This window comes from Aedes aegypti, chromosome 3, assembly GCF_002204515.2.
Source record: "Aedes aegypti strain LVP_AGWG chromosome 3, AaegL5.0 Primary Assembly, whole genome shotgun sequence".
Taxonomy (NCBI): domain Eukaryota; kingdom Metazoa; phylum Arthropoda; class Insecta; order Diptera; family Culicidae; genus Aedes; species Aedes aegypti.
In genome coordinates, this window is record NC_035109.1 from 178,838,961 (window position 1) to 178,863,631 (window position 24,671).

At 38.6% G+C, this 24,671-nt stretch overlaps 1 protein-coding gene across 1 annotated transcript in view; it reads left to right on the forward strand.

Moving 5' to 3' along the window:
* Nucleotides 1–24,671, forward strand: part of LOC5573569 — a 313,982-nt gene that overhangs the window by 248,112 nt on the left and 41,199 nt on the right. The window contains exons 9-13 of the mRNA XM_021851479.1: nt 15,628–15,705; nt 15,772–15,954; nt 16,023–16,213; nt 16,286–16,636; nt 16,697–16,788. Of these exons, the coding sequence (XP_021707171.1) occupies nt 15,628–15,705; nt 15,772–15,954; nt 16,023–16,213; nt 16,286–16,636; nt 16,697–16,788 (895 nt within the window). The remainder of the gene's footprint in view (nt 1–15,627; nt 15,706–15,771; nt 15,955–16,022; nt 16,214–16,285; nt 16,637–16,696; nt 16,789–24,671) is intronic.

Below are 24,671 nucleotides of genomic sequence, written 5' to 3' on the forward strand. Positions count from 1 at the left end.
GATCCAGAACGAACACCCAAGTCTTTATCCGATGCAGATATGTGGCACTACGTCACTAGTTGTAATAAGGTTAGTATCTATTGATTTTGAAATTAGTTTCAAACCCATGGGGGGGATCGTGAATTGTTGGAACACAAACATCTTACCAGTAATCATCGGAACTAGTAAGGATTCTGCTAAAAAAAATAAAACTTAAAAGGTTCCAAATTTTTCTAATCGCCATTTTTACTATCTAAAATCGGTCTAAGTCAATAATAAAATTTGAAATTTTACGATACATTTGAAAATATGAAATTTTTAATTTGTGTTTGGTACATATTTAACACTGGTTCCACAATTGTGAGTCAATCAAAACTTGGCAAAAATTCGAATAAATATAGAAAGCAAAATAAACAACATTTTTCAATGCATTCAACAACAAATGGTGAAGTTGGGCATATCCTTACAGTTCATGCACATTGTACTCACTGAAATACCTGATTATATTTCAAAATTTCACTTATTTGCACATACAGTATCGGACATATAAAATGCACCAAAGCCGTTTTCCCATACAAAATGGTCAACTTCAGAGAGCTATATCTCCGCCGTTTCTCAACCGATTCTTCTCATTTTTTCTTTGACGAACTATAAATTACCTCAATTTTTGAAAATTTTGTGTGAAAACTATTGATTCAAAAGTTACAGATAGGTTGAATTTTGACATAAAAATTGCACCAAGGCACAAAGTGATGTAGCAGAAAAACTACGCTTCGTAGCATCTAGGTGTCTTCAGCGCATTTGATCCTTATCACTCAATGAACAAATGCGCTGAAGACACCTAGATGCTACGAAGCGTAGTTTTTCTGCTACATCACTTTGTGCCTTGGTGCAATTTTTATGTCAAAATTCAACCTATCTGTAACTTTTGAATCAATAGTTTTCACACAACATTTTCAATAGTTATCAAAAATTGAGGTAATTTATAGTTCGTCAAAGAAAAAATGAGAAGAATCGGTTGAGAAACGGCGGAGATATAGCTCTCTGAAGTTGACCATGTTGTATGGGAAAACGGCTTTGGTGCATTTTATATGTCCGATACTGTAGTATAAAACCGCATTTTATGAATCGGCAAAAAAAACCTGTCCACAAATATGGGTCAATCAGACCACAATTTATGAATCAGCTGATAATTTTCAATTATTTTACAAATAAATGTTAATTAAATGTGTTTATGAAAACACTGCTTCCGACAACATAATAGATATCCAACGGAAGACCGGAACTTGAAGAGATGAAAATTAGCAAAAGAACATAAGGCATATAAAATACGATTTTGTTATTCATTATCTTATCCTCGAAATATTATTTTTTCGTCTCTGGTTAAGTTGGTCAATATTTCAAGGATTTGTAAGCGATTGTCTGTTTTTTTTTTAAATTCTGCTACTGAGCAGTCCACTTTTTTTACTAAGTAAATTCAATTTGTGTTTCTTTTTTACGCAGTGCGTAAATTGAGTTTAGTCAATTATGTGGAATATTATGTAATAGATTGACCTCCGGTTGGGGAAAATCGTTGGAAACCCATGCAATATGGGTATTTTCGGAAATCGATTTCCAATACCATTTTGGAATCCTACAATGTAAATTCTTTTTTACGATGTAAATTCAAGAAAATCAGTACAGATCAGGCCTTTATTCGATAGAGATCTTGGAGGACCAAGAACATCACAACAAATTGATACAATACACCGTTTAGTCACAGGAATGGTTAGAGGGCTTTGATATTTAAAAACTAACCTTCAATCACTTATTACGGTCGTAGATCCCAAGGCCTATATTCAGTAGAGTCCTTGGAGGACCATAATCATCTATACAACCTAATGAAATATTTGATGACCTAAATGAATGGTTGAGATATTGTGCCATATTAAAAAAAAACTATCCATAGACCATTGATCACGCTTGTAGATCCTATATTCGATGAAGTCCTTGGAGGACCTAGGACATCGGTACAAATTATAACAATACTCATATTATTGCTATGAATGGATAAGGGCCTGTGTCATGTTAAAAAAACATCAAAGGATCGCTAAATACGCCAGTACAATACAGGTATATATTCCAGAAGGATTTGGATGAACTACAACACCTTTCGTACTCATTTAGTTACCAACACTCAGATATAACAATACAAACGATTCTTCAAAATATAACAATCATCTGGGGTCCAGTATTGTGAGATTCTTCTACATAGAAATGATAAATTGATCTCCATAAACTCATGTAGAATCATGTGCCCAAACTTCAAAGAGTTCTTGGAACACCTTAACTTGCACACATTCTAGTCTGATAAAGAACCAAAAATATTAATAATATTAATAATACCAAGAGCATAATTTCTCTAAATAGCAAACATTATTTCTTAGAAGTGAACTCCAAAAGGAGAAACCTCGTTTTACGAACTAAACTCCCTCGTTTAACGCACTAATTCAATTTACGCACCCCCGATCTAGTTCTTAAATTGAGGTTACAGTGTATACATTTTAGTGCGCTGATTAATGGGGGGAGTATTCATCATGATCTCGGCCAAGAGTTCTCATTCATGCTCAAGCGTGTTCTTGGAGATAAGTACGAGAGTTTCACAAAATTTTTGTTCACTGAAACATAATATGATAAGGGTATGTTTTCAAAAAAAAAAAATCATGAGTACTCAGATTCTTTATGGAGTTATGAGGGTTTCAATACGATGGAATTCTGATATTCCTTCAAATCTATGTTTGATTTACTAAAACAACAATTTGTGATTTATCGTTGACACTTTATTCATGAGTAATTCTCACTGAGACCGGCCCACTATTTGCACTTGGTCTTTCAAAATGTTCAAATTTATGCTTATTTGAAGCTCCTGTCGGGCAAGTAAAGAAACTGCATTCGATTGGTCAAATTGATGGACCCGTCGGTAGTTAACGGTAATAACTAATAACGGTAACAAGGGGGTTCCTCAAACCTCGATTTTTGACAATTCATGGCTCATTCAAACTGCCGTTACTCAAAAATTTCTTCAACAATCCCTTCACAATAACATGATTTTGTACAGAGAATACATAGGAGCTTCATTTGCAAAAATAAAAATATTTGGCGGCCATATTGAATTTGACCGCCATATTGGATTTTATCGAAAAAACTGAATTGTCTTGGCGTTCGACCACCGATTTTAAAAGTATTTGGATCATTAGAAAGTTCAGCTAGTGTTACACAGAATATGAAAATATCGAAGGTAGTTATTTTTTAATCAAATTTTATGTGCGATTTTGAAAAACATTTATTATCGCGCTGGTGCAATTTGCGGTCAAATAATGGTGATTTTGCGATTGACGCTCGCTGTGATGTATTAGAATTGTAAAAGTTATCTCTACGATGTTTTACAAATAGTGGCGCTAAAGTTCATCCAAAATGTCGTCCATAATTTGAGGAAGGGGGCAGGGTCATTGAAAGTGTGACAGTGCATGTATCAAGTATTGCAAAAATCATGAGAAAGGAGGGAGGGTGGTTTGAAACTTTCAAAAAACGATGGACGTCATATTCCAATCTTCCACTAGAAAGATGGGGGGGTACGAAGAGAGGGTATCAATATAGGAGACCCCCCACTAGTATGAAAATATAGTTTTTACAGGGGGAGGGGGGTCAATGAAAGTGGGACAGTATCAAGTATCAAGTATTGGAAAAATCGTGAGAGAGGGAGGAGGGTGATTCTTCCCCTAGAAAGGAACCCCCCTTTCAATTTAAATCCCTAGAAGGGTACATAGTGTCCGATCACGGACAGTAGATGACGAGGGCAATCCTTTCGGTTGAAGGATCCCTGCTTCGGCGGCCAATTCCTCTTCGGAATGCCAAGGATGATCGGCTAGTTCCTTCTCCTGAAGGAATGCCTGGGGTGTCGATAGCTCAGACTGTGAATATGATTTCTTAACAACAGTCCTGAAAAGGACTACCAGCTGGGCTGCTTCGGTGAGAGAAACGCTTTGGGTATCGGTTTTCGAACTACGACGGTTTATTGCGCGTGCCATACAACGGCTAAATACTGAATACTGAATGAATATCTGTGCACGCAAGCTCCTTAAATAGGCTGCAGGTAGAAGGAATCATTGCATGCACAGTGAAATGGCTTCGGTGGGAAATTTCCACTGTCTTATGTACTACATACTGGATGCTGCAATCGATGGTCCGGGTGGTGTGATGATGGAGAGCTCAAGTTTGTCGATAGGGTTGCGTGAAGTAGTGTGTGTGAGGTTCAGGTAGAAAAGGGTGTTTGTTAGTGGTGGTAGCCGAAATACTCGCGGCGACTCGAGGTTAGTTATATGTTTGCTTTACATAATTGGGAATAGGGGGGAATGGATTACATAGACAGGATCAACAACAGGGTGAAAACGACGACTGAACTGATCAGGGTTGAAATGTTGCACACACTGAGGAAAGCAAACGTAAGACTGTCATAAGATTTGCTTATGGAATTACGACACAAGAAAAATCTTTGAAATTCATAAGACCATCGTATGGTTTTCGGCAGATGTTGTTTCCATAATACACCTCGAAGGAATTTCGTAAGATGATCTTATGAATCATCATTGACTTGATAACAAAATCCATAGATACCCGACTAGAGGCTTGTAACAAAAATATAATAAGATTTTATCAGAATATGATATGAATATCATATTATGATATAATTTTGTTAGGCTCCGTTATTCATAGAACATAATAAAACATAAATATAACATAATGTGTTTTATTTTTCTTTAAGATATTTTTTTGTTAATTTTTAACAACTTTATAACAAAATAAATAGATAGTTATTCATTTCAATAATATACAATATTATCGTATATCGATCAGTATTATAATTTTGATACTTTGTATCAAACATTATAACTTGGTTTGATATGTTTTTGATAGAATTAAAACACATTTTGTTATGTTTATGTTACTATTCATACATTTTTTGTTATAATTTTAGATATTTTAACAACATCCTGCATCAAGTTTGTAACAACCTATGTTCGAAAAAAAACTTATAACATAATAACATATGCTGATATAATTTTGTTATGTACCCTTAGTCGGGTAGTCTTATGAATTACGTTCTGAACCATTCTTGGTTCCATAAGACTGTCTTGTGTAATTTGAGCTTTAGATTATAAATTTCAATGAATGAATAATACTAATCCGCGTTGAAAAATAGGTTAACCAACTTGGGAAAATCAAATTTTCATCCATTTTGTCACGCCGCAATTCGATCAAAGCACTTTACTGTAAGCATTAGAATCGATTTGCGATACAACAAAATGGATGAAAATTCGATTTTCTCTAGTTGGCTAATCTATTTTGATCGCAAAGAAGTATATCATAGCAGCGAAACATTATTGAGAAAAGTTGTGAAGAACGCCTAAATTGTTGCAGCTTTACGTTAGGGGCGGATCAATGGATGAGGGGGGGTTTGTGATTTCTTACGCGTCATACAAATTGTTTTGAATTTTCATTCAGAAATCTTATTGTTTGAATCCAATTCCTTAAGCCAAGTACGGACCTGAAAAGTAAATCACTCAAGTAAAATTTCTCCTTTTTACCAAAGTAATTTTGACAGCTGATTTAGTATGAGCGAAATGTCACTTTTACTTGCGGAATAATTGAGCGGCACATTTTTCCGCTCGGAAAAGTGACAGCTCCCTTTGATTTGTACGGCAGGCGTTACCGACGTTATGAAATCAGCTCTACTTCTCAGCAGCGTACAGCTAAAGTAATTTCGGTAGCGGAATCATTCCTTGATCGTTTCTTGTCCTATCCTTTTGCACAGTACTTATGATCAGCGTACCGGCCATTAATCTGTTCGAAAGAAAGTGTTAGTTACGGAATTGATGATAAATAGAAAATATTTACCATTAGAAACGGAGTCAGCCAGCAACAAATCAGCAAACACGTCCATTTCGGAAGCCATATTGAATTTCTGATAGTGAGATGAGAAAATTTGCCTCACGTGGTTCTTCGCAATGATGAGCAATGGGATTCATAAGCGTTCTTATGACATTGACAATTGATTGTTATGAAAAAATTACACTTGTCTTATGAATCTCAATCTCGTCGAATGAAATACACAAGTGTCTTATGAACCAACAAAAAAATAATCAAAAATGCGTTCATTAGTGTGATCTTATGAAAATCATGCGAGATTTTTGCCTCAGTGCACCGTTCGCGTTTTGCGTGAACATTCTCCCGGCAGCGAAAAGTGTGAAGCCGGTGGATTGAAAGGCAGTGGTGCTACAGTGATTTTTGGATTCATTACGGGCTGGGTATCTGATAGATTAACGGAATCACTTACATTAACGGTATTAACGGAAAGCGGGCGTTGTTGACCTGGATTGATTACGATGGGTTTGGTTGTAACGGTTTGATTCTGGTTAACGAGTAGTGTGGACGAACTAGACGTACGATTACTGGGGGAAGAACGAGAATTCACTAAAGACTGTCGGGATTCTAGCAGAAGATCGTAAAGCGGGTTTTCAGCACATGCGGTTGGAGGATTCCGTGACTGTTTGGATTTCAGGGGCTCATTTACTTGGATTGGTAACTGGCAACTCTTTGGGTTTGTTGATTGACGAATCTGTTTCATGAATTGGGTATCTTCGAGGTTTTGAGAAACAAAGGGATATACAGGGCTTCGTTTTCGAAAGATCGATCGTTTTGGGAAAGATGGAAAATCAGGTGGATCGAGGGAGAGATTCTCTGTGGGACTATACACTGTACGACGGGGCGGACAGTTTCGACAGGAGGGATTTACTTTACCGGTTAACGACTGTACACCAACAGTGTATTTGTCTGGCTTATGACGAGCAGAATTAACAGCTCCAGCGACCACCCATCCAAGACGGGTTTCTTGGAGGATTGGAAGATCGTCGGATAGTTTGATTTGTCCTGGCATCATCAGCTTGAAGAAGTGCTGAATGCCAATGAGGAGATCGATTTCACCGGGAATGTGGAAATTTGGATCGGCAAGGGCAAATCCGGGCGGAATGTCCCATGATTTGATATCGATGGGAGCTGACGGTATTGGGCCAGTGACTTGATCAGTAACAAGACACTCTAACTGCGCACTGTAATCGGAATAACGAGATTGGATTCTGAGCTTCGCTTCTTCTGACAGGGATGACTTTTGATTGTTGGCTCCAACAATATCAACCTTTGTTGCGAGCCGAGGGAGTTTCAGGGATTGGACAAGTTTACGTGAAACAATGTTTGCTTGGGAACCACTATCGAGGAAGACTCGACAAGGCTGAAGTTTACCATTAGCATCGAACACTTTAACCATTGCGGTCATCAAGAGACTGTTGCACATATGGTGGACTTTCTTGGCAGGATAAACGGCAGAAGTGGACTGTATTGGATGGGGTTTTGTTTCGGAATCCGAATCATCGGAGCTGGATTTGGGTGGAGACACATCAGATTCATTAGGGTGGAGAAGGGTGTGGTGTCGACCTTCACATTTCCAACAGTTAAAGAGGGATTTACACGCACTACTCCTGTGACCCGTTCGCAAACAATTAAAGCAAGACTTGAGCTCTCTTACCTTGGCTTCTCGTTCTGGAACGGACATCTTGCGGAGGGCGTCGCACTTGAAGATCGGGTGACTTCCACTGCCACACACTTGGCAGGTCGGTTCTGCTTTCTCGGATTAGCGTTTCGACTAGCAGGCAGGTTTCGTTGTGCTGGGCTTCGAACACGATGTACGCTTCATCCTGTTCGATCAGCTTCTCGGCGGGCGTCAGAGTCACAATTTGGCGATGCAACTCACAATACTCCTTGTAGTGGGTTTCCAAATTTCGCTGGTAGAGCTTCAGCTGGATCAAATCTAACTGCACTGCTCCAGCTCCGGATGCTTCTTCGGCGGAATTGCGGATGCGCGTAACTTTCGCTTTCACCTGTCCGCGTAGGTGAACAAGCGATTTCAGCTCCGCCATCCTCTCCTTCTGGTTGGTTTTCGTTGGTGTGTGCTCGATCGGCATCGGCGATGGTGCGTTTCGCTTCCGCACGACGACGACAGGTACGAACGTGTTCCAACACGTTCAACAAATTGCACAAGTGGCAACTTTTCGCACTGGTGGATCGATTTTCACTTCCGCGGCGACGATTCCACGCACACTCGGAACAGTTTTTCACTCTGTTTTTGCACTCACGTTTCACGAAATGTTTCTCACTCGCGACTTACTTTTGCACTTACGTTTTTCACTCGCGACTTACTTTCGCACTTACGGAAGGCAATTTCCCTCATCGAAGCAGCAAGGAATATTTCCTAAGCAACTCTGCAGAGCATCGACGGGAACAACGGGAACGATGGGCAATTTCCAAGCCACGGTTGCGGGTGCAACACGCTGGATGCGGATCACTCAGATCCGGCTCGAAGGGACCAAAATGTCCGATCACGGACAGTAGATGACGAGGGCAATCCTTTCGGTTGAAGGATCCCTGCTTCGGCGGCCAATTCCTCTTCGGAATGCCAAGGATGATCGGCCAGTTCCTTCTCCTGAAGGAATGCCTGGGGTGTCGATAGCTCAGACTGTGAATATGATTTCTTAACAACAGTCCTGAAAAGGACTACCAGCTGGGCTGCTTCGGTGAGAGAAACGCTTTGGGTATCGGTTTTCGAACTACGACGGTTTATTGCGCGTGCCATACAACGGCTAAATACTGAATACTGAATGAATATCTGTGCACGCAAGCTCCTTAAATAGGCTGCAGGTAGAAGGAATCATTGCATGCACAGTGAAATGGCTTCGGTGGGAAATTTCCACTGTCTTATGTACTACATACTGGATGCTGCAATCGATGGTCCGGGTGGTGTGATGATGGAGAGCTCAAGTTTGTCGATAGGGTTGCGTGAAGTAGTGTGTGTGAGGTTCAGGTAGAAAAGGGTGTTTGTTTACTGGTGGTAGCCGAAATACTCGCGGCGACTCGAGGTTAGTTATATGTTTGCTTTACATAATTGGGAATAGGGAATGGATTACATAGACAGGATCAACAACAGGGTGAAAACGACGACTGAACTGATCAGGGTTGAAATGTTGCACACCGTTCGCGTTTTGCGTGAACACATAGAGACTCTCTATTAGAGAGGGAGGGTGTCAACCAACCCCCCCGCGAAGTGACAGATAAGGCAATTTTCACGTACCTACTTTCAACGTAAACAATGGGGCCATCCAACGCTGCCGGCACAATTTTTCACTATGGCAGATCGGAATTTTGTTTCGTTGTTGACGGGTGCAAAACAACGAATGGAATGAAATGAAATAAGGGCGAGTCTGATATTTTCGTCTGCCAATGGAAATAAATTTAATAAAATCACCAAGTTTAAGCACCTAATGAACTTAAGAGCGTACCAATTCGTTCGGTGAAAAGATGAAATGACGTGTTAGTGCTTTGTTTTGCGGAAAAGTAATCTATAAGAAATTACTTACAATCAGGCGTTGCAGAATTCGCTCTCATTTGAGAATAAAGCACGATCAAAGCAAGCAAAGAAAAACATCCCATCCGTTGCGGTCCACGATCGTCATTGTATCGCAAGGTGTAACAAGTCTGATAAATGGAAGCAGCGAGCGAGAGCCCCAACGAGAGAGCGATGATAAAATCCATTTTTCTCGCTTGTTTACCGTTGGGGATAGGTGTTTTTGTTTACTGGCACGATAAACAATCCACGAACTTCCAATAACAACAGTGTCCCCCGGCTTGGAGCATGTTTAGAGAGGTTTTATCATGCACTACTATCCCCCCAATCTGATCAAACTTGTAGCAGTATACGATAAACAGTCGCTCATAATGTGCAGCATGTTATGATAGTTACAGAGAGCGATACGTGAGAGATTCTCTCAATTTTCTCAGGATTCAATCCCTGCTTACAATACAGCCTAACTGATTTGTGGATCGCTTTTATGCCCTCAAAAGAAAGCGCTGGCCGTAACATAAAATAAAATAAAATATTGTGGGCCTCGTGGCCGTGCGGTTAGTGTCGTTAGGCATATAAGCGCATCGTGTCATTGGGTGTGGGTTCGATTTCCGCTTCAGCCATTGAAACTTTTCGTCAGGAATGTTTCTCAACTGTGCCACTGTCTAGTCTTAAGTTACATTCCGTGCAGCTAAATGGCTGAAGACGGTGTCCTTATCTTTTTATTTGAGATCGAATCAAGTCGAGAAGTGATATTCTTTTTATTTGCAGTTTTTTTCTATGCGGATTAGAACACTTTTTCTCATACTCACCACCAGAGGTCTATGTTTCAATCAAATAAGCCTATGAACTATTATACGATAACGTCACGCTGCAACTTTCAGCGTGAAGAAAACCTTTACTGAGGGCGATGTATACAGAAAAATAAACGATTTCGTTGCACATTCATCCACGCATTGTTCATCCGGTGAACATTCGTGTTGGCGTGGATGTCATTTTATGTAAACATATTTAGATCGGAAAACAAGAAAAGAAGACCGTGGATAAGTCCATTTGATGAACTATCCAGCTTTTAAGAAGCGGTAATGGCCGCCAAAAGTTAGCTTACTTTCTGGTAGGGATCCAACATATTGACGTTTGGCTTTGGTGGACTTGTCCACCGGTGTGATAAATTCCGGGTCACGTAGATGCTTCCCAAGTGTTTCGGTCAAGTGTCAAAATTCTTGGACTGAGTAAATTTAGTGCACCGGTGGATAAGTCCATATCAAGCGACCCAAGTCAAACGTCAGATCACTAGAGATCCCTTTTTGTGACAGTGGGCCAATTTTTGGTGATATTAGCGTTCGTAAAATTCATTCAATAAGCTTATCTGATTGAAACTTAGACATCTGGTGGTGAGTATCCAGCTTTTTACGCTCGCCATAAAAACAATATGCTATAAAATATTTGACAGAAGCTGACTTCCACCACTGAACTGAAACTTGGAAATATATTCTCAGCATGCCGTGACAAACAGTCGTATTTCATTGTTTTCTTCTTTCTGTCAAACAAAGTTTTTTTTTGGATTTGCGGAAATAATCATGATTTGTTATTGTAATATTTCTAAAGTTAAATTTAATTATGAAGAATTCTTTATTTTATTTTAGGCTTGAATAAGTTGATGATGATGGAGTTGGTTTACCATACATACCTCACAACAACTTGAAGAAGAGATTTAAAAGACCCGGCTTAGCTTTTCGAATTTCGCAAGACCAAGGCTCACAAATTTTCAAAAATAAAAACAAATTGAACAAACATATCCTCACTAAGTCATAGGAGGAAGTCTCAAAGAATCATGTTAAAAGTTTCATCACATTTATACAATCCTGGAAGGAATTTACGCAGTATGTCATCATGCCGTAATTCTCACAAAGTTCAAAGCATAGTTTTCACATATTTCTGCGTAGGATTATGATAAAATCCTGGACTACATCCTTACAGATTCCATGACAGGATTGTAGTTTAGAATTTTGGACAATGTTCTGATGAAAAGTTTATTACAGATTCCAGCACACGATTCTCACTTAATCTTAGGAAGAATTGTTACTAAATTCTGAAAATTTTCGCAAAATCCTTTACAGTATTCTTACAAAACTCGAAGCTTTATTTGAGTTATTTGGCGAGATCCTAGAATTATTGCAAACTTCTGGAAATCATTCTCACAGATTGGAAAGAATTGTTCTTAGAATCCAGAGCTAGAGCCCAGCGTAATATTAAACACGATTTTAATTGTGGGTAATATTATCATAAAATCCAGGAAGATGTTCTCACAATATTTTGTGAAAATTGCACTGTAGTAGAGATTTCAATTTTCACGACAAATTACATTCAATTTTCCAGACAACAATTCCTTGACTGATTTTCATTTCATTTTCGGAAGTTTTGCACCGCACTATATTGTTTGAAAGATTTGGCCTACAGCTCAAAAGGTATAGCGGCGATCTAGAGGAAACCTAAAAAAGAAAGGGAATGATTATCAAGCGATTAAAACATAATCAATGTAAATCGAAATTAGATTTTAGTTTGAGTGACAGAAAAGCAATGAAATTTTTTTCAGTGAGTAATGGGCTACTAAGGATTTATTTTCAAGTTTCAGTTCAGTGGTGGTAGTGAGCTTTTGTCAGATATTTTATAGCATGACAAGCGTAAAAAGCTGGATAGGAAAAAAAGTGTTCAAATCCGCAAAAGAAAATGTACTGCGAGTTGATATGATCTCAGATTGATTTCAAGCTTATAACTACAGTCAATTTCCCATAAATTAATGATTATCGTAAATATCTAAGGGATGATTCAAATATTAGGTAACGAAGAAATTTTCCAATTGAAACCCCCTCCCTCCCTGAAGTAACAGGTTTTATATGGAAAATTTCAATTTATTATATGGACCGAAACACTACAAAATATCCCTTACCTCCCCTTGTTGTGTTACGTAATATTTTAACGATCCCTAACAAATTTGTCTTGCTTTGAATTGTCAAGTGGTCAAAACATAATTTCGTAAACAAAGGAACGGTTACTATAAGCAACTTACAGCATGCGGACCACATCACACCACTATTCCAAACTCGCTCGTGGGCCATACAAAATCTTCCCGATGACCGTACAAATCCTTTTAGAGAATCGCTATTTGGTGATCACTCGTTTATAATGATGTTACAAATGCCAAACAAAACATGTAAAACTTTTTTTATGTCCATCAAGCATAATTCTAGTTTACGCCCTATTTTGAGCACACTCCATGATTTCATTGAGTTTGACAGTACCACGGACCAAAATTTTTCGGTACATTGACGTTGTACTGCAGCTGTCATGATGCTCCCGGGTTGGTGTCAACATGCAAATCATGTCACTCTCCAAGGAGTGGTGGAGGTTAGGCAGAGCGTGACAAGCTTTAAAAACTTAGAAGGTCTGTAGCTTTTGTACACTCAGTTGAAAAAGTGATAAAATTCGTTCAAGGCAATTAGCATTCGTTATTACTTGAAGGAGCGAGGATCCATGGGCGTGACATGATTTGCGTGTGACTCTTATGAAGTTTCTAGACTGAGAACAACAAACTATGTGTGCCCGATACCGAAATGAGTGATCATTGCAAAAGCAAGCTATATTTTCATACTAGACGAGGGGGGTCTCCTATATTGACATCCTCCCTCTCTATGTACCCTTCTAGAAGAAGATTTAAATTCAAAGGGGAGTCCTTTTCTAGGGGAAGATTCACCCTCCTCCCTCTCTCACGATTTTTCCAATACTGCACTGTCCTCCCTCAAATTATGGACGTTATTTTTGGATGACCCCTAGCGCCAATGTTTATAATATCTCATGTAAAGCATCGTAGAAATAATATTTTACAATTCAAATACATCACAGCGAACGTAAATCGCAATAGCACCATTATTTGACCGCACCAGCGCGATTAGAAATGTTTTGCGAAATCGTACGTTATGTTTTATAAAAAATAAACAATCACCTCTGATTATTTCATGTTTTGTATAAAACTAGCTCAGCTTTCCATTGACAAGCTTTTGAAATACCGTTTTGACTCATATTCCGAACACTTAAGGCCAACAGTGATTTCAAATGCATCTGATAGGCATAAATAAGCTGATATTTATGAAAATTTCAATTTATTCGCTAAGTCTAACTGTTAGTTGTTCGGTGTGCCGATAAAATTGTTTATTTTAGCTTATTTAGTATTGTTTTTACGTTAAAGTATGGAACACCATTTTGATTCAAATGCCGAACACTGTGTTCATTCTGTCTCATATTCCGAACACCTTGATTCAAATTCCGAACAGCACGAATAAATAGCATTCAAATGAATAATTTCGCAAATAAATTTATCTGAGCTAGTTCTACTGGTCCCAAACTAGAGAATCATCACTACTCCAGAGGTATAAAATAGATTGGAAGACGTTAAAATTGAACAGCAATTGGCTACCATTTTCTTTTAATTTGATGACATATTTCAGCGAAACATTTCAACCACATCGCCATACAAAAACAGAGTGTTCGGAATATGAGTCTGTTCGGAATTTGAGACAAAACGGTAGGTGGTTGCAAACATCATGAAAATTCAGTTTTTCCAATGGCGATTTGGTTGAAATGTTTCGCTGAAATATGTCACAAAATAACAAGGAAATGGCAGTCAATTGCAATTCAATTTTAACGTCTCCAATTTAATTCATACTGCGGGAGTAGCGATGATTCTTTAGTTTAAGATCGGTAGAACAAGCTCAGATAAGTTTATTTGCGAAATTATTCATTTGAATATGATTTATTCGTACTGTTCGGAATTTGAATCAAGGTGTTCGGAATATGAGACAGAATGAACACAGTGTTCGGCATTTGAATCAAAATGTTGTTCCATACCTTCACGTGAAAACAATATCAAAACTAATCAAATCATAATAATGTTGATTTAATTAGTTTTAGTACACCCAACAGCTACCAGTTAGACTTTGCGAAGGAATTAAAATTTACACAAATATCATCCAATCTATGCCAATCAGATGCATTTGAAGTCACTGTTGGCCTCAAGTGTTCGGAATATGAGTCAAAACGGTAGTTTGAGTGAGCCAAGAATTGTCAAAAGTCAAGGGGTCCTCAAAAACTGTTTCAGTTATAACTACCGACGGGTCCACCAATTTGACCAACCGAATGCAGTTTCTTTATCTTTCTCTGCAGTTTCTTTCTTCTCGACACGAGCTTTCGAATAAGTATAAATTTGCCCATTTTTAAAGACCAAGTGTAAATAGTGGGCCGGTCTCAGCGAGAATTACCCTCATGTCAGTCAAATTTTCCCACATTTGTTTATAGAACAGTTGTGACATAAAAATTGATTAGAATTTTTCTTTTAAATTTTACATAATGTGGAAGTGGAATAAAATGGTATAGTACTAAATTCGGTTTTTCTTCGGTCATTCTTATCTTCATGATAGAACAATCTAGTGAGAAATTGCTGATTATTAGGAGTAATGTTTGCTAAAAACAATTCCTATAAACTCATCTAAAAAGAAAATAATAATTTCGGTTATAATTATTATTCGGTTTTTAATTTATATAAAATAAAACAACAATAAACGGGAATGTAAAAGTCAGGTACGTTTATTTTTATTTATGAAAATGATAACAGTGAACTTAAGAGAGATAACTGATCTCAGTTCAGGTGTAATCTTTAAAAGCGAAACAGAAAGTTGGGGTTGCAAAGTGAAATTTTCATTGATTCAGACATTCTGCTCCTTCACACAATGTAAGGTAAAGACTTACGACATTTTAAATGCTGATGATAGTTCGACTTATAAGTGAATTAAAATCCCATCCTGAGTTAAAAGCTTTTCACGACGACATAATTGAATTTCCTTCCTACATTGCTGCTCACCAACTGTTGTCTGTCAGCTTCTGGAGCTTTGTGGAATAAACGAAAAACACGAGTACCGGTAGCGGCATGCTTCTGCAGAACGCTTTCAATCAGTTATGATATTGAAGCCGAGCGGGTTTCATAGTTTGCGAACAGTTTAATTTCTGTTGAATAACACATTGTCATCAAAGCTTCAATGCAAATACAACGAAAGCATCAATGGAAGAAAGTGACTAATTGCTTGTATCGCTTGTTTCTTTCTCCCCAGGACACACGAACACACGTGGTGGTAGAGCTTTTCAACACTGAAAAATCCTACGTCGAATCGTTGCAGACAATTGTGCTGGTAAGGAAAGGAAATTATTGGTGACTGTTTGAGACGACGGTTTATTCAATTCATATTATCCCTTAGAAATATCTCAACCAACTGAAATCACCCGAAAATGCTGGTCTAGTGGATACTCAAACCGTTGACGAAATATTCTTCATGGTCCCTGCAATTCTCAATATCCACGAAAGATTTCTCGAAGAACTACGACGAAGATTGGATTCGTGGGATCCTATGCAGAAAATTGGCGATGCGTTCGTTGATGTGGTAAGTTTATACTATCATAGAATTTGTTGTTTCAAAAGAATATGTGTTAACTTGCAATGCTTTTTAAGTTCTCGAGGCCGGTCATTTTGGATACGTACACATCGTTCGTTAACAACTGGAACCGGGCCAAGGATGCTATACGCACAACTCGACAAAAGTGTCCGGCATTTGCACGATTCCTTGAGGCGATGGCACGCGAACACAAGGGCAAACTGTCCCTCGACAATTTACTTATCAAACCTGTACAAAAGTTTCCAAAGTAAGTGATGTTGTACTAGCAGTGATTGAGGAAAAAATAAACAAATAATTTCTATTGTTTCTCCCTTTTAAGTTATGAATTAATATTATCAAGACTGATTAAGCACACCGACGTTGATCATCCCGATCAGAAGCCATTACAAGAAGCTTTAAAATTAGTACACGATATCTTAATGTTTCTCAACTGCAAGGAAAAGGAAGCCCTCGAAAACGGTCAGCGCGAAACGGCACTGCGTGAACTGGAGGGCGTAATAGAAGGCATGAACGACCTGGTGACCCCAGATCGTGCCTTCTTGCTATTCGATCTCGTCTCGATGCCATCCGGGCAAGCGACCCGGAAGGAGCGTGGATTCTTCCTCTTCAATGATCTGTTAGTTATAACCAGTATTAAACGACGTAGCGGTACAATCCGGAAAACCAACATGTAAGTTTCACCATCTATACATTACATATGCATTTGTGTATAATGTATTTAACATTTTAGGACGTGCCCTGGCAGCGTAGCGTCAACCCTGGATACAAACAAATATAAATTCCTGACCAAAATTTCGTTGGACGACTTAGAAATAGTGAAATGTAAGTACCGTAATATAGAACATGATTGACTACATACATCTAAATAACGCCTTTCAAAAGACGGCATCAGTATTAAATTAAAGCCGTTTCTCTTAGAGATTGGTATCGCAAAAAAATCATACCCAGAGATTAAGAGACTTTACATAATTACACAACTGAGCCCAACTATTGTTAGTTTTTATTTATAAATAATGATTTTTCAATCTTCTGTCAAACTCAATCTGCCGAAAACATCTTAGTCTACATCTGATTGCTAATATTTTCAAATCACAATGAAAACTTTTTTCGTTACTCTACAAAATTTTAACCAGAAAAAACATAGCTACTGTTATTAATTTCACTTTAAAAACGTCAAAGTTCTACACTAATAACAAAACACTTAGCTATTCCGAACGAGATTTATTTAAGAAATAGCAAAAATATACAGTTACCTCGTGAGCATGGATAATCCAAAGTTGTAGATCAGTGTTCGGTTAGACTCAAAATACGTTTGAAATAACACGAACATCATTTTACCAACGTGAACTTTCAATCTATTTTTACTGACTTGATACTTGATGGGCCACAATCCGCTACATTAAATCTACGCCGAATGGATAATTCTCCTCCATTGGATTCGGCCCTGAGCTAATCGCTTTCGGTCACCCTGAACGTTAAGCGTCCTTAAGTCCTGCTCAGCTGCAAAAAGCCATCGGCTCTCTACTGAATATTATTTTTGCTTGTCGTTCTTCCGGCATTCGGCAACCCAACGTAGCCTGCCGTGTTTTATGAGCTTGACAATATCCACTTCTTTATATTATTATCCTAAAGAGTCTGCTGGATGAGCTTCTCAGTTGTGGTGGTTCAGGAACCGTCTCATTATACTGCAGGTTCCAAGAACCACCTTTTTTATATGCTTTGTAAGTCCTTCTTCAATTCCAGCTCGTCTAAGAACCTTAGGAGAGATTTCGGGACGATTCCGGTCGCTGAGATGATTGCCGGAACTATACGGACGTCCACTAGGTGCCACATCTGCTTCAACTCCTCCGCCAAGTCGTGGTACTTTGTTATCTTGTTAGAGAACGTTGATTGAACATTGTGGTCCAGCGGTACAGCGATGTAGATGAGTGTAACTCGTTTAATCCTTTTATCATAGACTACAATTTCGGGGTGATTGGCTCATATGAGGACGTCCGTTATGATTACGCGATCCTAATACAGCTTTATGCAACTATTTTCCAGAACCGGGTCAGGCAGGTTATTTTTTTTTTTTTTACTAGGGCACTCTGTGCTCGTGGCCACTACAGTATGGCCCATAAAAAAATGCGAAAATGGTCATATCATGTTTAATGGTAGTTTATACATATAAAATGTGAATGAAACATAAATATTATTCATTACTTGTATTGCTTAATCTATTTAGACTCAGTTTTTCGCTATGGATATGATTTTTAACTGTTACTTTCACCTTACCAGAGAGGAATTGGAATCATACCTTCATTTTTTATCATGCGGACGTCGAGTTCAATATCTGTGTGATGAAAGCTTCTAAAACATCAACGATGGCGTGGGATTCTTCAAAGGCCTTGTCTCCAGCATACGCCCATATCAAATGATAGAATTGGTTCATACCTGGGTAATTGGAGACTTAAACATATTTTCGAAAAAACAGCTCACTTTGGAGAGTTTTGATTGAATCTCCATATAAGTGTGATAAGCGACTCCATTTTGCTCAAAACGTATGAGCTTGTATTGATATAAGTTGTCTCTAACCGATGGAACACATTTCATCCTCAAAAATGTGTTATAGGCCTCCGTATTAATTTTTTATTCAACCTTAACAAAAAATAAAGGCATATCAAACCTATAAGATGCAAATGCCCTCAGAACTATGACCCTGGCAAAATATTTTATTGTGGTCATGAAAAACACGTTCTCTAAGAAGTCCTCCATCCTCTGATACCAAACAAACTAAAATTTGAAACAATAAAGTGTGATTTTTGAAGGTGGAAAGTTTATCACCAGAGTGACAATTAGACGCTGTTTTTAGCTTTGGGCGGACAAAACCTTTGAACTTATTTGCTTAATTACATTATCTAGGACAGTAAGAAAAATATGACAAAAATTGTCCTGGATAGCGAAGCTGTGACAGAATATACTACAATAATAAGAAATAACATTCACTATCAAAAACAATGAAAATAACGCTTGTGGATGCTATATTCACGTTTAAACAATTTTCGCATTTTTTTATGGGCCATACTGTACTGTGCCGGAATCAGCTGATCTGTAGCTTCTACTTTATCGATACAGATCTATTTTTAACTTATCTATATTAACATCTTATTTTCACTCTCTCTTACTCTTTTACTCTCACACCGAGCAGGTAGGAGAGAGCTCTGTTGTTAGTGAGGCTAGCTGCCTGCGAAGAGGGTCAGTTTGTCTAAGTCACCATCTGATACTGACGGAGGATGGATGAGCTCCCCAAAGCACGGTCCCCCGTGAGGCGTCTTCTGGTGGCTGGACAGGTTTTTTTTTTGTGGAGGGGCTGGGAATCGAACCCATGACCTTCCGCTTATGAAGCGAAAGCGTAACCTCAAGGCTACAGACCCCCCTTAGGGCAGGTACTTATAGTAGGGAACAAATCGGTCCACCAAGTTGTGATTAAAGGCAAGCTGTTGGTGCACAATCTTGGCAACTTCGTTGTGACGATCGAGGTAGGCTGATCCAAATTGTACTGAACAGCCGGCAACGACATGCTCGATAGTCTCCTATTGAATTGCACTTCCTACAGCGGTCCTCTACGTCTTCGTGCAATATGTACTGCCTATAGTTTTTCGTCGCAATTACCCGGTCCTGGATGGCTACCATGAATCTTTCTGTTTGTGAGAAGAGCCCAAGTAACCATAAGCACTAATAATAAGCCCTTAATCAGCATCATAGATGCGTACATGCATTATAATAGCACCACAAATGCTTACACACCTCATAACAGCACTTCCGCTGCATAGAAACCCTATTACAGCATCATTAATGCTTCTAAGCCTGATGCATACAGGTATTAAATAAGCACTATATTGGCTTTATATTCGAATACAGGGCATGTTTAAATGCCATCCAGTGTTTTGACAGCGTGCTTTGTGTTTGCATATAGTGGTAAGAGGGAGTCAAACATAAATCTTCTCACTAATACAATTGCAGGTTTTATGACGGGGAAAAGTGATGGTTTAAATTGATCACTTTTCTTTCCAATACTATTCATCTTATGTGGCCGTAGGAGCAAAGGAGCAGGACAACAACTCAACAATACGGGTGTCGCAGGTTCGAGACGCAAAGTGAGGAATTTCATCATCATAAAACGAGGATTAAAATGTGGCAATTGCAAGTCCTCAAAAGGATGAAAACCACCAAAATGAATAAGTCTGATACGGAGAAGTACTATCTGTATCTTTTTATTACATTTTTTGCATACTATTTGAGGTTTCCGTTTTCATTCATTCATTTATTTACCTCGTGTACCAGTTGCTTGGCCGCATACGCGAAAGCTCTCTGGCTGCGTACACGAAAGCACAAAATATTCGCCCCAAAAACCTGGCGAAAACAACTGACGTTTCTAACGTGGTCTTATATCAGCATTAGTGGTGCAGAGAAGCACGGTTATATCTTTGCACTATAATGGCACGCTATTTCGCCTTTTCTGGCATTATAATAGCATTATATGCGTATATAAAACTGACATGCATCAAATGATTACCCTATATGCGCATATAATGCTGTTACCGTGCCCCATTATCGTGCTTACTGGTTACTTGGGAGGTCGCCCCGCACCAGCAACGTGTTTGACGCCACTTTATCGATGTGCTCGAGCTTCAGTTGATGGGAGTGCGTTCCATGCAACTTATTCTGCTTCCACATTGCGATCATCTAGGATCGACGATTGCGATCATCTCATCGACGGTTTTGATGTCGCGGTTCAGCTGGTGATCCTCCTGCGCCAGATGCAGGGCGCTGAAACCTTGGTCAGCTTCGCATACACTTCGGTAAATTTCGTGGCGGTTCTGGCTTTCGACGAAATATGCTCGCAGCTGCTGGATATGGGAGACACATAGTGCTTGGATATCGGTGACGCCTCTTCTTCCTGCTGCACATGGCAGGGTGACTTATTCAATAGAAGATTTTGGGTGGCGCATTCGATGCTTTGTGAACGCCACTTGTACTGCTCGTAAGATCGCCTCCAAGTCAGTCTTGGTCCACTTTACCACACCAGAGCTATACGTCTACAGGGGCACAGCAAATCGCACAGCATGTTAATTGTTTTCACCTTGTTGCCAGCAGACAGAAAGCTCTTCAAAATACTTCTTCAAAGAACTTTTCCTGCAGCTCCTTCTTGATCATCATGTAGCGAATACCTCTAATACCGGAATCCGAGGTATTTATATGTTTCGCCTTCATCCACATTCCGAATCTTCTCCTGCTCTTTGACGCGGAAACAACTGGCATCCATAACTTGGTCACGACGCAGATGAACAGACCGGCATTTGTCAACACCAAACTCCATCCGGATGTCGTTACTGAATGACGTAACTAGCTGGAACAGCTGATGCAGCCTCTGCACTGATTCCGCAAATAGCTTCAGGTCGTCCGTATAGAACGTGTGGGTAACTTTTGTACTCCAACTCTTCAGTTGGTAGCCATAGTTGCATTGGTTGAGTGCTTTGCTGAGGAGGTTCATGGCCAGGCAAAACCACAGCGAACTGAAGGTATTGGCTTGAAAAATCCCCCTCCTGATGCTGAAAGTCCTGGACGTAATACAGCTATACGGTCGGTAATGTGTAGGGATGTGCTCCACATCTCTATCGCGTATTGCATCAGCCTGATGACGTTCCCGTCTACCGACCACTGCAGTACCTTGAGAAGGTATGAGTGCGGTACTGAGTCGTATGCGTTTTGTAGTCGATGTACGCTATATTCAGGTTCCTTTGCTTTTGGGTAGCTTGCCCTACAATAACTGCATCTATGATGACCTGATCTTTGCAGCCTTGCGTGTTTCTGCGACACCTTCTCTGTTCCTCGGTCATCACGTTATTGACGATAGCACTTTGTAAAGACTTGAAAGGCACGTTATTGGTCTGGGTCAGCTGTGTTTTGGTCCTTTGGCAGAAGAAATGTAATGAATTCCGGTAGCTGTGTGGGGTCTCCTAGTACCATATTGAAGCTTTCCGCCATCCGCCCATGGATTGTTGTGAGTTTTTTACACCAAAAATTATGCACTAAATCAGGAGGTCCTAGTGCAGCCCAATTCCTGGTATACCGGGTAGCCTCACAAATATCCTGAGCGGTTACCTCGGCCGCGGCCATGTCTCCAATTCCATTACACTGTCTCTCTTCTTATGCCATTGCTGATGTGTTCGGTGGGATTCTCCCATAAATTGGCTCAAAATTGTGTAACGTCGCTAACTTCCGCAAGTCCCTCGCCAAAGGCGAACCTGTCATTTCAAATGCAGTTGTAGAACTCCCTCCTCGGGCAATCACATTCTTCTATTTCTCATCGAGCCTGTTTCCATTGCTGGGTTTGCTTCCATTCCCGGAAGCTACGAGTTTTGCATTGACATTTCCTTCAATTATAGTGCTTAAATAATGGCTTGGTTCAAGCGCCGCTGCTCGTCGAGGGTGGTTTTACATGTACGCCCAGGATATTTTACCTCAAGCTTCCACCTACTCAAGATGGTGTTTTTTTCATGGACGCCCAGGAGTTTTGTTACCTGAGCTCCCACATACCAAGTTGTAAGGAAAATATGGGAAAAATAGGCAGTCTTTTCCTTTTTTACGTATTCGAAACATGCGTATCTTTCTCAAATCTACTTTTTTAATTATCTTTATAAAGTCTTCAGTGCGTTCTCTAAGCTAAAAGACTTTTTCGAAAAAATATGGCTTATTAAATTCTTCTCGACCGAACTCGAACATTCTCTATATAAAAAACTTGTGGCACAGACAAACAGACGTAACATCGACGGAATCATTATCGACCACTCATTTAACAATCATTCAAACCTCATCTCTGCACGCATTGTTTTTCCTCTTGTTTTAAGTTTGAAACTTCTGCCATCTGTAGATCTTTTTACACAAAACAGTGCTTCGTGCAACATGATCACCAGATGATAATAGTGTGAACTGAACGATGGATTTTGAATAAATTTGTTCCAATTGTTACGTCTGTTTGTCTGTGCACTTAAGGTGAGGATTAATCGAACCGTTTATTTACAGTAGAAATAATTACACACATTTTAAATTGCTCATAAACATCATTAATTTCATTTTACAATAAACCCATCAAGAATTCATGTGATCGATTTGAAAAATTCAAAAAAGTTAAGTTTTTAATTGCTTTCTACTATTTCATTCCTAATTTTCAAGATATCTTTTACACATTGATTTCGTTTTGACAAGGGCCCTGTTAGAAAAATACACCAAAAAAATTGCTTGTAGCACGTTATGAACCGCATTACCACTATTATTGGACACGAAATGGATCAGCCACCCTATATAAATAAGAATGGAATGGTATTTGAATGTAACGAGTAGACGCTAGAACGGTTCAGCGTATTTAACCCTTTAATACCCAAATTTTGATTTTCGATCTATATTTCATTTTAAGTTATCTAAAATCGTTCTAGACACGTTTTATACAATCATTTTTTCTTGAAATCTCTTCTAGTTACTGATTTTTTGGCAATAATAAAAATTCAAGTTCTTACGGTACTTCTAAAAATATTAATTTTAAATTTTATGTCCGGATTTTTTTTTTATTTTCCGTGTAATTAACGGAAAAACAGGTTTGAAATTATTTTAATATCACCAAGCTCTTCTTCTGTGATAGGTTGATCGTAGAAAAATATAAAAGGTATATTATATTACATGTTAAATGAACCTCAGACATTTGTAGGTTATATAAGAATACAATTTTTCAAACAATTTACAAAAATACAAAAAAAGTTTTAAAAGTCATAAAACGTTTTGTCATTTTTTTATATGCGAGTAATGAGTCAAAGTCGATCTACGAAAATATACACAAAATTCCAAAGTGTTTAGACGGGGTTGGGTTTTAGATTATTAAAAAGTATCAATAAAAATATCATCAGTGTATTCGTTCAAGACCCTGACATGTTAGTTTGCAAAAAAAGGAAATTCACTGGGATCGTTAGGAAAAACGAGATGAAACGAAACAATCTTCTCGTACGGGATTATTCAAAGACACAAAATTAAATTAAATCAAAAGTATGGGAAATATAAGACACGATTGTATAACAATTCATTAACGTAATGCGTTCTTTTCTAGAATCCTGTATTAAATTTACATCCTGTATTAAATTTACATGCGAATTAGTGTTTTCCAGAACTACTTAATTGGAAAAAGTGAACTTATTACTTTTATGAATACCTACTTTTAGGAGTTTCTAAAAAAATGTTCAATTTACTAATCCTCCAAATATATTTTTTCTGCTGGTAGGTTTACCAAAAAAAAAATCGGCTTGTCCAACTAGCATAGGAGAAGGGGTGGTAAAATGAACACCGTGCCTTTTATCGAGAAAAAAAAAGAATTCGACGATTTTTTTATCACGCACGGACGATTTAGAGCATAAATCGGAGTGTTCGGGTTAATACGGAGGTCAATTGAAGTGAAAATATAAACAAAAACTAAGATTTTAGAAAACCACATTTGAAAATTAGAACTGACGTAACTTTTACCTCGAAAGTCTTAAGATTTTTCAGTGAGGTGAATATCGTTTTGATATGATGTCAAATCTGATACCTTTAGAATTCTTTTTGAATGGGTTACAATCATTAATGAATATATTCTCTGCAATGCAACGAAAATTTTCAGATATGTTTGTTTTGCTCACGTT